Source organism: Bombina bombina, chromosome 3 (genome assembly GCF_027579735.1).
Source record: "Bombina bombina isolate aBomBom1 chromosome 3, aBomBom1.pri, whole genome shotgun sequence".
Taxonomy (NCBI): Eukaryota; Metazoa; Chordata; class Amphibia; order Anura; family Bombinatoridae; genus Bombina; species Bombina bombina.
In genome coordinates, this window is record NC_069501.1 from 1,268,850,563 (window position 1) to 1,268,866,812 (window position 16,250).

General features: G+C 36.8%; 1 protein-coding gene across 3 annotated transcripts in view; it reads left to right on the plus strand.

Moving 5' to 3' along the window:
• The window catches only part of ART1 (ADP-ribosyltransferase 1), a 136,759-nt gene that overhangs the window by 68,656 nt on the left and 51,853 nt on the right, over positions 1–16,250 (plus strand). For 2 of the 3 annotated variants that reach the window (XM_053708813.1, XM_053708815.1), the window contains exon 3: positions 11,075–11,816. In XM_053708813.1, coding sequence (XP_053564788.1) covers positions 11,075–11,816 — 742 coding nt within the window. The remainder of the gene's footprint in view (positions 1–11,074; positions 11,817–16,250) is intronic. The other variant, XM_053708816.1, reaches the window with a different exon arrangement.

Sequence of the window (16,250 nt, forward strand, 5' to 3'; positions counted from 1 at the left end):
AACATACATACATATGCACACAAACATACACACACATACACATGCACACACATACATATACACACATACATACATAGTAATAGCATACATACATATGCACACAAACATACATACACATGCACACACATACATACATACATGCATACATACATAGTAATAACATACATAAATATGCACACAAACATGCACACACATACATATACACACATAGTAATAACATACATACATATGCACACAAACATACACACACATACACATGCACACACATACATAGTAATAACATACATACATATGCACACAAACATACACACACATACATATACACACATACATACATAGTAATAACATACATACATATGCACACAAACATACACACACATACACATGCACACACATACTAATGCACACATACATACATAGTAATAACATACATACATATGCACACAAACATACACACACATACACATGCACACAAATACATACATAGTAATAACATACATAAATATGCACACAAACATACACACACATACATATACACACATACATACATAGTAATAACATACATACATATGCACACAAACATACACACACATACACATGCACACACATACTAATGCACACATACATACATAGTAATAACATACATACATATGCACACAAACATACACACACATACACATGCACACAAATACATACATAGTAATAACATACATAAATATGCACACAAACATACACACACATACATATACACACATACATACATAGTAATAACATACATACATATGCACACAAACATACAAATGCACATACATACATAGTAACAATATACATACATATGCACACAAACATACAAATGCACACACATACATACATAGTAACAACATACATAAGTATGCACACAAACATACAAATGCACACACATACATACATAGTAACAACATACATAAGTATGCACACAAACATACAAATGCACACACATACATACATAGTAACAACATACATACATATGCACACAAACATAAAAATGCACACACATACATACATAGTAACAACATACATACATATGCACACAAACATACAAATGCACACACATACATACATAGTAACAACATACATAAGTATGCACACAAACATACAAATGCACACACATACATACATACATAGTAACAACATACATACATATGCACACAAACATACAAATACACACACATACATACATAAGTATGCACACAAACATACAAATGCACACACATACATACATAGTAACAACATACATAAATATGCACACAAACATACAAATGCACACACATACATACATAGTAACAACATACATAAGTATGCACACAAACATACAAATGCACACACATACATACATAGTAACAACATACATAAATATGCACACAAACATACACATACATGCACACACATACAAATGCACACACATACATACATAGTAACAACATACATAAGTATGCACACAAACATACAAATGCACACACATACATACATAGTAACAACATACATAAATATGCACACAAACATACACATACATGCACACACATATAAATGCACACACATACATACATACATACATAGTAATAACATACATACATATGCACACAAACATACAAATGCACACACATACATACATAGTAACAACATACATACATATGCACACAAACATACAAATGCACACACATACATACATACATAGTAACAACATACATAAGTATGCACACAAACATACAAATGCACACACATACATACATAGTAACAACATACATAAGTATGCACACAAACATACAAATGCACACACATACATACATAGTAACAACATACATAAGTATGCACACAAACATACAAATGCACACACATACATACATAGTAACAACATACATACATATGCACACAAACATACAAATGCACACACATACATACATAGTAACAACATACATAAGTATGCACACAAACATACAAATGCACACACATACATACATAGTAACAACATACATACATATGCACACAAACATACAAATGCACACAGATACATACATAGTAACAACATACATACATATGCACACAAACATACAAATGCACACACATACATACATAGTAACAACATACATACATATGCACACAAACATACAAATGCACACACATACATACATAGTAACAACATACATAAGTATGCACACAAACATACAAATGCACACACATACATACATAGTAACAACATACATACATATGCACACAAACATACAAATGCACACAGATACATACATAGTAACAACATACATACATATGCACACAAACATACAAATGCACACACATACATACATAGTAACAACATACATACATATGCACACAAACATACAAATGCACACACATACATACATAGTAACAACATACATAAATATGCACACAAACATACAAATGCACACAGATACATACATAGTAACAACATACATACATATGCACACAAACATACAAATGCACACACATACATACATAGTAACAACATACATACATATGCACACAAACATACAAATGCACACACATACATACATAGTAACAACATACATAAATATGCACACAAACATACACATACATGCACACACACATACACATGCACACACATACATACATAGTAACAACATACATAAATATGCACACAAACATACAAATGCACACAGATACATACATAGTAACAACATACATAATAAACAACATTGGAATGTGAAATATTAATATTTTCATGTCTGGTTAGCGCACTTGAGAATATGGCATCGGATTTGCGTGCGATTAGGGTGTTAGGTTATTTTCCACTTTTCACGCTCCATTTAAGTCTTTGTTGTTTGCGATATTTGGAGTTCAGCTTTTTGTGTATGTTGGGTTAGCACTTGTGTGAAAACGTTTTACTTTTACGCTACCCGACGCACACAAAAAACTTACTTCTAGTGGAGTTAGTGCATGAGCGGGAGTGATAAATAGCATTCCACTTATAATCTAGCCCAAAATACATTTCAAAGGCAAAGTATTTAGGTTATTCCCCACCTCCCTCTAGTCATGGGTGCCACCATTTTGTAATCTAGCTTTCACTACATTCCAATGCTGACCTGCTTGCACACGTGCAGTCACTCTTCTTCATTTATCTGTTTCCTAGGTTCCAAAATGGCAGCACCCAGGATTAGAATGAGGTTCATGAAATGTACTTAGTGATAAGGGATCTTTTTAATATATTGTTAGACTCATATAAACACTATCTGATAAAACATTATTCATATAAATATTAATTAACAAGGGCTCAAACGTATATGGTGGCCTAGATTTGGAGTTTGGCGTTAGCCGTGAAAACCAGCGTTAGAGGCTCCTAACGCTGGTTTTAGGCTACCTCCGGTATTTGGAGTCACTCAAAATAGGGTCTAACGCTCACTTTTCAGCCGCGACTTTTCCATACCGCAGATCCCCTTACGTAAATTGCGTATTCTATCTTTTCAATGGGATTTTTCTAACTCCGGTATTTAGAGTCGTGGCTGAAGTGAGCGTTAGACATCTAACGACATAACTCCAGCCGCAGGAAAAAAGTCAGTAGTTAAGAGCTTTCTGGGCTAACGCCGGTTCATAAAGCTCTTAACTACTGTACTCTAAAGTACACTAACACCCATAAACTACCTATGTACCCCTAAACCGAGGTCCCCCCACATCGCCGCCACTCGATTAAATTTTTTTAACCCCTAATCTGCCGACCGCCACCTACGTTATACTTATGTACCCCTAATCTGCTGCCCCTAACACCGCCGACCCCTATATTATATTTATTAACCCCTAACCTGCCCCCCACAACGTCGCAGCCAGCTACCTACAATAATTAACCCCTAATCTGCCGAACGCAAAGCGCCGCCACCTACGTTATACTTATGTACCCCTAATCTGCTGCCCCTAACACCGCCGACCCCTATATTATATTTATTAACCCCTAATCTGCCCCCCTCAATGTCGCCTCCACCTGCCTACACTTATTAACCCCTAATCTGCCGAGCGGACCGCACCGCTATTATTATAAAGTTATTAACCCCTAATCCGCCTCACTAACCCTATAATAAATAGTTTTAACCCCTAATCTGCCCTCCCTAACATCGCCGACAGCTAACTTCAATTATTAAACCCTAATCTGCCGACTGGAGCTCACCGCTATTCTAATAAATGTATTAACTCCTAAAGCTAAGTCTAACCCTAACACTAACACCCCCTAAGTTAAATATAATTTACATCTAACGAAATTAATTAACTCTTATTAAATAAATTATTCCTATTTATAGCTAAATACTTACCTGTAAAATAAATCCTAATATAGCTACAATATAAATTATAATTATATTATAGCTATTTTAGGATTAATATTTATTTTACAGGTAACTTTGTATTTATTTTAACCAGGTACAATAGCTATTAAATAGTTAAGAACTATTTAATAGCTAAAATAGTTAAAATAATTACAAAATTACCTGTAAAATAAATCCTAACCTAAGTTACAATTAAACCTAACACTACACTATCAATAAATTAATTAAATAAAATACCTATAATTATCTACAATTAAACCTAACACTACACTATCAATAAATTAATTAAATACAATACCTACAAATAACTACAATGAAATAAACTATCTAAGTTACAAAAAATAAAAAAATATTTACAAACATAAGAAAAATATTACAACAATTTTAAACTAATTACACCTACTCTAAGCCCCCTAATAAAATAACAAAGCCCCCCAAAATAAAAATAAATGCCCTACCCTATTCTAAATTACTAAAGTTCAAAGCTCTTTTACCTTACCAGCCCTGAACAGGGCCCTTTGCGGGGCATGCCCCAAGAAGTTCAGCTCTTTTGCCTGTAAAAAAAAACATACAATACCCCCCCCCCAACATTACAACCCACCACCCACATACCCCTAATCTAACCCAAACCCCCCTTAAATAAACCTAACACTAAGCCCCTGAAGATCTTCCTACCTTATCTTCACCATACCAGGTTCACCGATCGATCCAGAAGAGCTCCTCCGATGTCCTGATCCAAGCCCAAGTGGGGGGCTGAAGAGGTCCATGATCCGGCTGAAGTCTTCATCCAAGCGGGCAAAAGAGGTCTTCCATCCGATTGAAGTCTTCATCCAAGCGGGATCTTCTATGGTCTTCCATCCGGAGCGGAGCGGCAGGATCCTGAAGACCTCCGACGCGGAACATCCATCCTGGCCGACGACTGAACGACGAATGACGGTTCCTTTAAATGACGTCATCCAAGATGGCGTCCCTCGAATTCCGATTGGCTGATAGGATTCTATTAGCCAATCGGAATTAAGGTAGGAATTTTCTGATTGGCTGATGGAATCAGCCAATCAGAATCAAGTTCAATCCGATTGGCTGATCCAATCAGCCAATCGGATTGAACTTGATTCTGATTGGCTGATTCCATCAGCCAATCAGAATATTCCTACCTTAATTCCGATTGACTGATAGAATCCTATCAGCCAATCGGAATTCGAGGGACGCCATCTTGGATGACGTAATTTAAAGGAACCGTCATTCGTCGTTCAGTCGTCGGCCAGGATGGATGTTCCGCGTCGGAGGTCTTCAGGATCCTGCCGCTCCGCTCCGGATGGATGACAATAGAAGATCCCGCTTGGATGAAGACTTCAATCGGATGGAAGACCTCTTCTGCCCCGCTTGGATGAGGACTTCAGCCGGATCATGGACCTCTTCAGCTCCCGCTTGGATGATGACTTCAGCCGGATCATGGACCTCTTCAGCCCCCCGCTTGGGCTTGGATCAGGACATCGGAGGAGCTCTTCTGGACCGATCGGTGAACCTGGTATGGTGAAGACAAGGTAGGAAGATCTTCAGGGGCTTAGTGTTAGGTTTATTTAAGGGGGGTTTGGGTTAGATTAGGGGTATGTGGGTGGTGGGTTGTAATGTTGGGGGGGGTATTGTATGTTTTTTTTTACAGGCAAAAGAGATGAACTTCTTGGGGCATGCCCCGCAAAGGGCCCTGTTCAGGGCTCGTAAGGTAAAAGAGCTTTGAACTTTAGTAATTTAGAATAGGGTAGGGCATTTTTTTATTTTGGGGGTCTTTGTTATTTTATTAGGGGGCTTAGAGTAGGTGTAATTAGTTTAAAATTGTTGTAATATTTTTCTGATGTTTGTAAATATTTTTTTATTTTTTGTAACTTAGTTCTTTTTTATTTTTTGTACTTTAGTTAGTTTATTTCATTGTAGTTATTTGTAGGAATTGTATTTAATTTATTTATTGATAGTGTAGTGTTAGGTTTAATTGTAGGTAATTGTAGGTATTTTATTTAATTAATTTAATGATAGTATAATGTTAGGTTTAATTGTAAATTAGGTTAGGATTTATTTTACAGGTAATTTTGTAATTATTTTAACTAGGTAACTATTAAATAGTTCTTAACTATTTAATAGCTATTGTACCTGCTTAAAATAATTACAAAGTTGCCTGTAAAATAAATATTAATCCTAAAATAGCTACAATGTAATTATAATTTATATTGTAGCTATATTAGGATTTATTTTACAGGTAAGTATTTAGCTTTAAATAGGAATACTTTATTTAATAAGAGTTAATTAATTTCGTTAGATTAAAATTATATTTAACTTAGGGGGGTGTTAGTGTTAGGGTTAGACTTAGCTTTAGGGGTTAATACATTTATTAGAATAGCGGTGAGCTCCGGTCGGCAGATTAGGGGTTAATAATTGAAGTTAGGTGTCGGCGATGTTAGGGAGGGCAGATTAGGGGTTAATACTATTTATTATAGGGTTAGTGAGGCGGATTAGGGGTTAATAACTTTATTATAGTAGCGCTCAGGTCCGCTCGGCAGATTAGGGGTTAATAAGTGTAGGCAGGTGGAGGCGACGTTGTGGGGGTCAGATTAGGGGTTAATAAATATAATATAGGGGTCGGCGGTGTTAGGGGCAGCAGATTAGGGGTACATAGGGATAATGTAAGTAGCGGCGGTTTACGGAGCGGCAGATTAGGGGTTAAAAATAATATACAGGGGTCAGCGATAGCGGGGCGTTAATAAGTGTAAGGTTAGGGGTGTTTAGACTCGGGGTACATGTTAGAGTGTTAGGTGCAGACGTAGGAAGTGTTTCCCCATAGCAAACAATGGGGCTGCGTTAGGAGCTGAACAAGGCTTTTTTGCAGGTGTTAGGTTTTTTTTCAGCTCAAACAGCCCCATTGTTTTCTATGGGAGAATCGTGCACGAGCACGTTTTTGAGGCTGGCCGCTTGCGTAAGCAACTCTGGTATCGAGAGTTGAAGCTGCGTTAAAAATGCTCTACGCTCCTTTTTTGGAGCCTAACGCAGCCTTTATGTGGACTCTCAATACCAGAGTTATTTTTATGGTGCGGCCAGAAAAAAGCCGGCGTTAGCTACGTGGGTCCTTACCGACAAAACTCCAAATCTAGGCCAGTATATGGCCATGTATTTGAATGCAAAGGGATATAATATATAAATGTAAAAGTAATAATTATATAATAATATCTAATAATGTGTTTTACTGTAAATATCTAACTTTCCAATGTTCTTCACGTTCAGGAAAATGTTATTTTTATTTAGTAAATATTTCTGTATATATCTATAAATTTCTGTATATATCTATAAATATCTATAGCTATATATATTTTCTAAATAGGTTTATAGGTAGAGATATAAATTTTACATTAACATTATCACATGTATATAGAAATATATATTGAACAATAAAATTATTATTTTTTCTATGTTAAGAACATTGGAATGTAAAATATGTGTATAGCTTTGTGTTTCACGCTTTAGGTCTAGCGCAGTGTCTGATTAGCAAACATGAAATAATAACATGAGAACTAAGCAAATTTAATAGTATATATCAGATTAGGAATCCAAACAAGAATTTGGGGCTTTAAGCCCAGTGCTGAATTACACACTTTATATCAAATTACTTATAATTAAAATGAAACACTTTATTAACAAATATGTAACATACACAAACCGTTTAAAAATACAGCTGTTACTGCAAGGCAATAGTGGGTATTTCACATCCATTTATTTATATAATAATAGCCCAGGAGTCAGCTGCTAAATTAAGAAAGACTGCATAAGCTATGAAAGACTATGGAAAACTGTTAGCATACAGGAATAAACAGACATGCAGGCATATGCATATGTGGCACACACAATCAATCTATGAGCTCAAAGGCGACCTCCTTCCTACGTATTTAACACAGTCGTACGATTTCTGACTATATCCCTAATGCTTATCAGCACACAATCATACTTTCCAATTGAAGAGCATCAAGCTGATCACTCATTTAACATGAGCGTATCAAATAATGTATTGAGCAATATATCTCAGCAGCTGTTATGTATTCAATCTTAATTAGCTGGCTATTCAGTCTCCAACTAACACCATAACATTGGCAGGCTATAAATTGCTACTGTATCATATTAATGTAACAAATGTATCAAGTTTTTCAGCTTGTGTAAAGTTCTAATTAGTATCTTATTTCCACAGTTACGTCCCCCATAGCCCCGCCCACTGACGCATTTTGTCACTCGTGCGTGACTTCGTCAGGGCTTAGGAGCGGTCTCAGCCATCTAAGCTTCCTTTATAGGCATCAGTTTGATTGGCAGTAGTGTCTTACTGCCTGGCGTCAAAATTAAATCTGTGTATATCGGCAGAGATTGCTCATGTTTATCAAACATACTGGTTATTCTCAATCGCACTTTTTGTTTTCATTTTAAAAACAATGTGTTTATTTATGTCCTTATTAGTTTTAGCAAAATCCGAAGCGTAATCAAGATTCTTGAATTGGCTATTTGTCTTTGTATGATTTGCTTGTCATATGTATATGCAGGAAAATGCCTGAATTAATATTTATGTCAGACAAGAGGGTTTTTACGAATACAATAACATTAGATCAGTCCTTAATTAAGTATAAACTTTTTATTAGTAAGTACTTAAAGATATTCTTCATGGTTTGAAAAGTATAAACCTATAGGCGTTTATTTTCATGTAATTTTCCCCCAACATTGTCATGATGGAAATTATCAATTAAAACCTCAATATTGTATACCTACTTAGAGATATTTTTACATTTATTCCTCACATCAGTCAGAAACAACACTAGAGTGTGATCTGCGAATTATGTAATGATCTGGTCACTTTCGGTTAAGAGCATACTGGAATACTCTCAAACTGATTTTATACGAATTTTTATGTATTTATCCCAGGAAGCATTTGTATGATATTGCTTCATTTAACCCTTTTGGTGCGTCTGACTGCAGCTCGTGTTTCCATCTGCATTCTTTTTGCAGCAGGATTTTGTTGAAGTCACCTCTTCTGCCTTTTAATCTGAGTTGTTCAATTGCAAAAAATTTAATATCTTAGGGTTAAATGAAGCAATATCATACAAATGCTTCCTGGGATAAATACATAAAAATTCCTATAAAATCTGTTTGAGAGTATTCCAGTATGCTCTTAACTGAAAGTGACCAGATCATTACATAATTCGCAGATCACACTCTAGTGTTGTTTCTGACTGATGTGAGGAATAAATGTAAAAATATCTCTAAGTAGGTATACAATATTGAGGTTTTAATTGATAATTTCCATCATGACAATGTTGGGGGAAAATTACATGAAAATAAACGCCTATAGGTTTATACTTTTCAAACCATGAAGAATATCTTTAAGTACTTACTAATAAAAAGTTTAGACTTAATTAAGGACTAATCTAATGTTATTGTATTCGTAAAAACCCTCTTGTCTGACATAAATATTAATTCAGGCCTTTTCCTGCATATACATATGACAAGCAAATCATACAAAGACAAATAGCCAATTCAAGAATCTTGATTACGCTTCAGATTTTGCTAAAACTAATAATTACATATATAAACACATTATTTTGAGAATTCGTAAAACAAAAAGTGCGATTGAGAATAACCAGTATGTTTGATAAACATGAGCAATCTCTGCCGATATACACGGATTTAATTTTGATGCCAGGCAGTAAGACACTGCTGCCAATCAAACTGATTACCATGGCAACATATGCCTATAAAAGAAGCTAAGATGGCTGAGGCCGTCCCTAAGCCCTGATGAAGTCACGCACGAGTGACGAAACGCGCCAGTGGGCGGGGCTATGAGGGACATAACTGTGGAAATAAGATACTAATTAGAACTTTACACAAGCTGAAAAACTTGATACATTTGTACATTAATATGATACAGTAGCAATTTATAGCCTGCCAATGTTATGGTGTTAGTTGGAGACTGAATAGCCAGCTAATTAAGATTGAATAAGGCTGCTGAGATATATTGCTCAATACATTATTTGATTCGCTCATGTTAAATGAGTGATCAGCTTGATGCTCTTCAATCGGAAAGTATGAATGTGTGCTGATAAGCATTTTTCATAGATAGCAGTTTTCCATAGTCTCTCATAGCTCACGCAGTCTTTTTTAATTTAGCAACTGACTCCTGGGCTATAATTATATAAATAAGTGGATGTGAAATACCCACTATTGCCTAGCAGTAACAGCTGTATTTTTAAAGGTTTGTGTATGTTGCATATTTGTTAATAAAGTGTTTCATTTTAATTATAAGTCATTTCAAATTTAACAGTAGACGTAAATTGGAAACTTTATTAAAATTGTATTCTCTATCTGAATAATGAAAGCAAAAATTGGGTTTCTAAGTCCCTTAAAAACAAAAATAACATTTTTCTATAAATTTTTTCCTGTGAAATATTAATAACTCCTGTCGGGTGAGCACATGAGTGATAAGTGTTAGGATTTTTTCTTCTGCATTCTCCATTGAAGTCTATGGGGAGAAAAGGTTAGTGCAGTCGTGATATCCGAGGTTCAGAAGTTACCGTGCGTCGGGTTTCGCTAACATGCAAATGTTTTACTTTCAACTTGTATTACATTACATCTAGTGTTGTTTACGCTCAAGCAGGAGTGCTAAATACTGATCCACTTATATCCAGCCCTTAATCTGTAAATATCTCTTGCAGGCGGATGGGGAACACCGTCCCAAGAGAGACCTATTTGCACCTCAAGAGTCCGTTCTAGACATGGCTCTTTCCTCTTATGATGACCAGTACAAAGGATGTAGTGATATGATGGAAGCTGAGATCGCTCAGTTGTTCCAAATAGAGTACTCTACAAACAAGGAGTTTGCTGAGGCCTGGGATTCTGCAACCTTCAAATGGGAGGAAAAAAAGCCATTTGCAGTGGTTCCTCAAGGCTTTAAAGACCAATACGCCATTGCAATATTAGCTTACACCATAAATGGACCCCTCCACAAGGTCTTCAATGCAGCTGTGAGGGAGGCAGGCCGGTCCAGACAATATTATCTCAACACTTTTAGGTTTAAGGTTTTACATTATTACTTGACAAAAGCTCTTCAAATGTTGGATGCTATAGAGAAGCCTAATTGTCATAGAGTATTTAGAGGAACACGGGGGATTCGCTTTAAGTCTGAAACCAAGACGCCTATTCGCTTCGGCCAGTTTACATCTTCCTCATTAAATGACCAGAATGCCTTGGCGTTTGGTGAAGACACCTTCTTTAACATACAAACTTGTTATGGGGTCAACATCAAGAACTTCTCGTTCTTCCCTGGAGAAGAAGAGGTGCTTATTCCGCCATATGAAAAGTTCAAGGTGACAAATTTTGCTAGAGACAAAGAAAGGACTCTGATTAACCTTCAGTCACTAGAAAAGGCCAGTGTTTACAACTGTGAGTATGTAAAAGGTGAGTAGAACTTTATTTATATTACTGGTCTGGAGTTTAGGACAATGGGGCATAGGTTGAGAATGAGGACAAAACCGATTTTTATTAGTATTCTGACTGTGGGAGGTATTGGACTGAAGTACGCCCTATGATGATTAAAGTACAGTCATTTCATTAGGCTACACCCTGGTACTTTTAGTTATGATTTGCAGTGGCTTACACATTAGTGTAAGGAGCTAATTAACCCATGAGCCACAGAACTTCATATGATTGTATTGTGTCAGGTCCATGCAGAAATCCAGGCCACAGAAAGCTGTCTCTGGTGAGGTTCAACCAAAGCCCTTCCCCCTCTAGTTATATACTTTTGTCTTAACTTTTTTAGCATGTAAATTTCTGAAAATAACAGTGATCTATCAAAAACGTATAAACAAACATACAATATATATAGAAAATCTGAAATGAAACAGTTTGTTCGTTGAGGGAGCTCCAATAACTAGTGTTGCCACCCAGACGGTATTTTACTACAAGACCGGTATTTTTACGTTTTAGGTCAAAGTTGAAAATAAAGATTTAATATAGAAATAAAGATACTAGCAGGTGAATCTTTTTCTAAGTGTGTGGGAATCTAATTAATAAAAAGTATTCATTTAAATTCAGTCCTAATATGTATAATAATTTATGCAAATTAATGCACAACAGGTAGTTTTTTTTTCAGTAAATTCATCAGTTCTGGGGAACTTCTGAACAGCTTGTTATATTCACTATGGCCTAGATTTGGAGTTCGGCGGTAGAAGGGCTGTTAACGCTCCGCGGGCTTTTTTCTGGCCGCACCATAAATTTAACTCTGGTATCGAGAGTTAAAACAAATGCTGCGTTAGGCTCCAAAAAAGGAGCGTAGAGCATTTTTACCGCAAATGCAACTCTCGATACCAGAGTTGCTTACGGACACGGCCAGCCTCAAAAACGTGCTCGTGCACGATTCTCCCATAGGAAACAATGGGGCTGTTTGAGCTGAAAAAAAACCTAACACCTGCAAAAAAGCAGCGTTCAGCTCCTAACGCAGCCCCATTGTTTTCTATGGGGAAACACTTCCTACGTCTGCACCTAACACTCTAACATGAACCCCGAGTCTAAACACCCCTAACCTTACACTTATTAACCTCTAATCTGTCGCCCCCGCTATCGCTGACCCCTACATATTTTTTTTAACCCCTAATCTGCCGCTCCGTAAACCGCCGCAACCTACGTTATCCCTATGTACCCCTAATCTGCTGCCCTAACATCGCCGACCCCTATATTATATTTATTAACCCCTAATCTGCCCCCCCACAACGTCGCCGCCAGCTACCTACACTTATTAACCCCTAATCTGCCGAGCGGACCGCACCGCTACTATAATAAAGTTATTAACCCCTAATCCGCCTCACTAACCCTATCATAAATAGTATTAACCCCTAATCTGCCCTCCCTAACATCGCCGACACCTAACTTCAATTATTAACCCCTAATCTGCCGACCGGAGCTCACCGCTATTCTAATAAATGTATTAACCCCTAAAGCTAAGTCTAACCCTAACACTAACACCCCCCTAAGTTAAATATAATTTACATCTAACGAAATAAATTAACTCTTATTAAATAACTTATTCCTATTTAAAGCTAAATACTTACCTGTAAAATAAATCCTATTATAGCTACAATATAAATTATAATTATATTATAGCTATTTTAGGATTAATATTTATTTTACAGGCAACTTTGTAATTATTTTAACCAGGTACAATAGCTATTAAATAGTTAATAAATATTTAATAGTTACCTAGTTAAAATAATAACAAATTTACCTGTAAAATAAATCCTAACCTAAGTTACAATTAAACCTAACACTACACTATCAATAAATTAATTAAATAAACTACCTACAATTACCTACAATTAACCTAACACTACACTATCAATAAATTAATTAAACACAATTCCTACAAATAAATACAATTAAATAAACTAGCTAAAGTACAAAAAATAAAAAAGAACTAAGTTACAAAAAATAAAAAAATATTTACAAACATAAGAAAAATATTACAACAATTTTAAACTAATTACACCTACTCTAAGCCCCCTAATAAAATAACAAAGCCCCCCAAAATAAAAAATTCCCTACCCTATTCTAAATTAAAAAAGTTACAAGCTCTTTTACCTTACCAGCCCTGAACAGGGCCCTTTGCGGGGCATGCCCCAAGAATTTCAGCTCTTTTGCCTGTAAAAAAAAACATACCATACACCCCCCCCCAACATTACAACCCACCACCCACATACCCCTAATCTAACCCAAACCCCCCTTAAAGAAACCTAACACTAAGCCCCTGAAGATCTTCCTACCTTGTCTTCACCATCCAGGTATCACCGATCCGTCCTGGCTCCAACATCTTCATCCAACCCAAGCGGGGGTTGGCGATCCATCATCCGGTGGCTGAAGAGGTCCAGAAGAGGCTCCAAAGTCTTCCTCCTATCCGGCAAGAAGAGGACATCCGGACCGGCAAAGATCTTCTCCAAGCGGCATCTTCGATCTTCTTCCATCCGGTGCGGAGCGGGTCCATCTTGAAGCAGGCGACGCGGATCCATCCTCTTCTTCCGTTGTCTCCCGACGAATGACGGTTCCTTTAAGGGACGTCATCCAAGATGGCGTCCCTCGAATTCCGATTGGCTGATAGGATTCTATCAGCCAATCGGAATTAAGGTAGGAATTTTCTGATTGGCTGATGGAATCAGCCAATCAGAATCAAGTTCAATCCGATTGGCTGATCCAATCAGCCAATCAGATTGAGCTCGCATTCTATTGGCTGTTCCGATCAGCCAATCAGATTGAGCTCGCATTCTATTGGCTGTTCCGATCAGCCAATAGAATGCGAGCTCAATCTGATTGACTGATTGGATCAGCCAATCGGATTGAACTTGATTCTGATTGGCTGATTCCATCAGCCAATCAGAAAATTCCTACCTTAATTCCGATTGGCTGATAGAATCCTATCAGCCAATCGGAATTCGAGGGACGCCATCTTGGATGACGTCCCTTAAAGGAACCGTCATTCGTCGGGAGACAACGGAAGAAGAGGATGGATCCGCGTCGCCTGCTTCAAGATGGACCCGCTCCGCACCGGATGGAAGAAGATCGAAGATGCCGCTTGGAGAAGATGTTTGCCGGTCCGGATGTCCTCTTCTTGCCGGATAGGAGGAAGACTTTGGAGCCTCTTCTGGACCTCTTCAGCCACCGGATGATGGATCGCCAACCCCCGCTTGGGTTGGATGAAGATGTTGGAGCCAGGACGGATCGGTGATACCTGGATGGTGAAGACAAGGTAGGAAGATCTTCAGGGGCTTAGTGTTAGGTTTCTTTAAGGGGGGTTTGGGTTAGATTAGGGGTATGTGGGTGGTGGGTTGTAATGTTGGGGGGGGGGGTATGGTATGTTTTTTTTTTACAGGCAAAAGAGCTGAAATTCTTGGGGCATGCCCCGCAAAGGGCCCTGTTCAGGGCTGGTAAGGTAAAAGAGCTTGTAACTTTTTTAATTTAGAATAGGGTCGGGAATTTTTTATTTTGGGGGGCTTTGTTATTTTATTAGGGGGCTTAGAGTAGGTGTAATTAGTTTTAAATTGTTGTAATATTTTTCTTATGTTTGTAAATATTTTTTTATTTTTTGTAACTTAGTTCTTTTTTATTTTTTGTACTTTAGTTAGTTTATTTAATTGTATTTATTTGTAGGAATTGTGTTTAATTAATTTATTGATAGTGTAGTGTTAGGTTAATTGTAGGTAATTGTAGGTAGTTTATTTAATTAATTTATTGATAGGGTAGTGTTAGGTTTAATTATATCTTAGGTTAGGATTTATTTTACAGGTAAATTTGTTATTATTTTAACTAGGTAACTATTAAATGGTTCTTAACTATTTAATAGCTATTGTACCTGGTTAAAATAATTACAAAGTTGCCTGTAAAATAAATATTAATCCTAAAATAGCTATAATATAATTATAATGTATATTGTAGCTATATTAGCATTTATTTTACAGGTAAGTATTTAGCTTTAAATAGGAATCATTTATTTAATAAGAGTTAATTAATTTCGTTAGATGTAAATTATATTTAAGTTAGGGGGGTGTTAGTGTTAGGGTTAGACTTAGCTTTAGGGGTTAATCCATTTATTATAGTAGCGATGACCTCCGGTCAGCAGATTAGGGGTTAATAATTGAAGGTAGGTGTCGGCGATGTTAGGGAGGGCAGATTAGGGGTTAATACTATTTATGATAGGGTTAGTGAGGCGGGTTAGGGGTTAATAACTTTATTATAGTAGCGGTGCGGTCCGCTCGGCAGATTAGGGGTTAATAAGTGTAGGCAGGTGTCGGCGACGTTGTGGGGGGCAGGTTAGAGGTTAATAAATGTAATACAGGGGTCGGCGGGGTT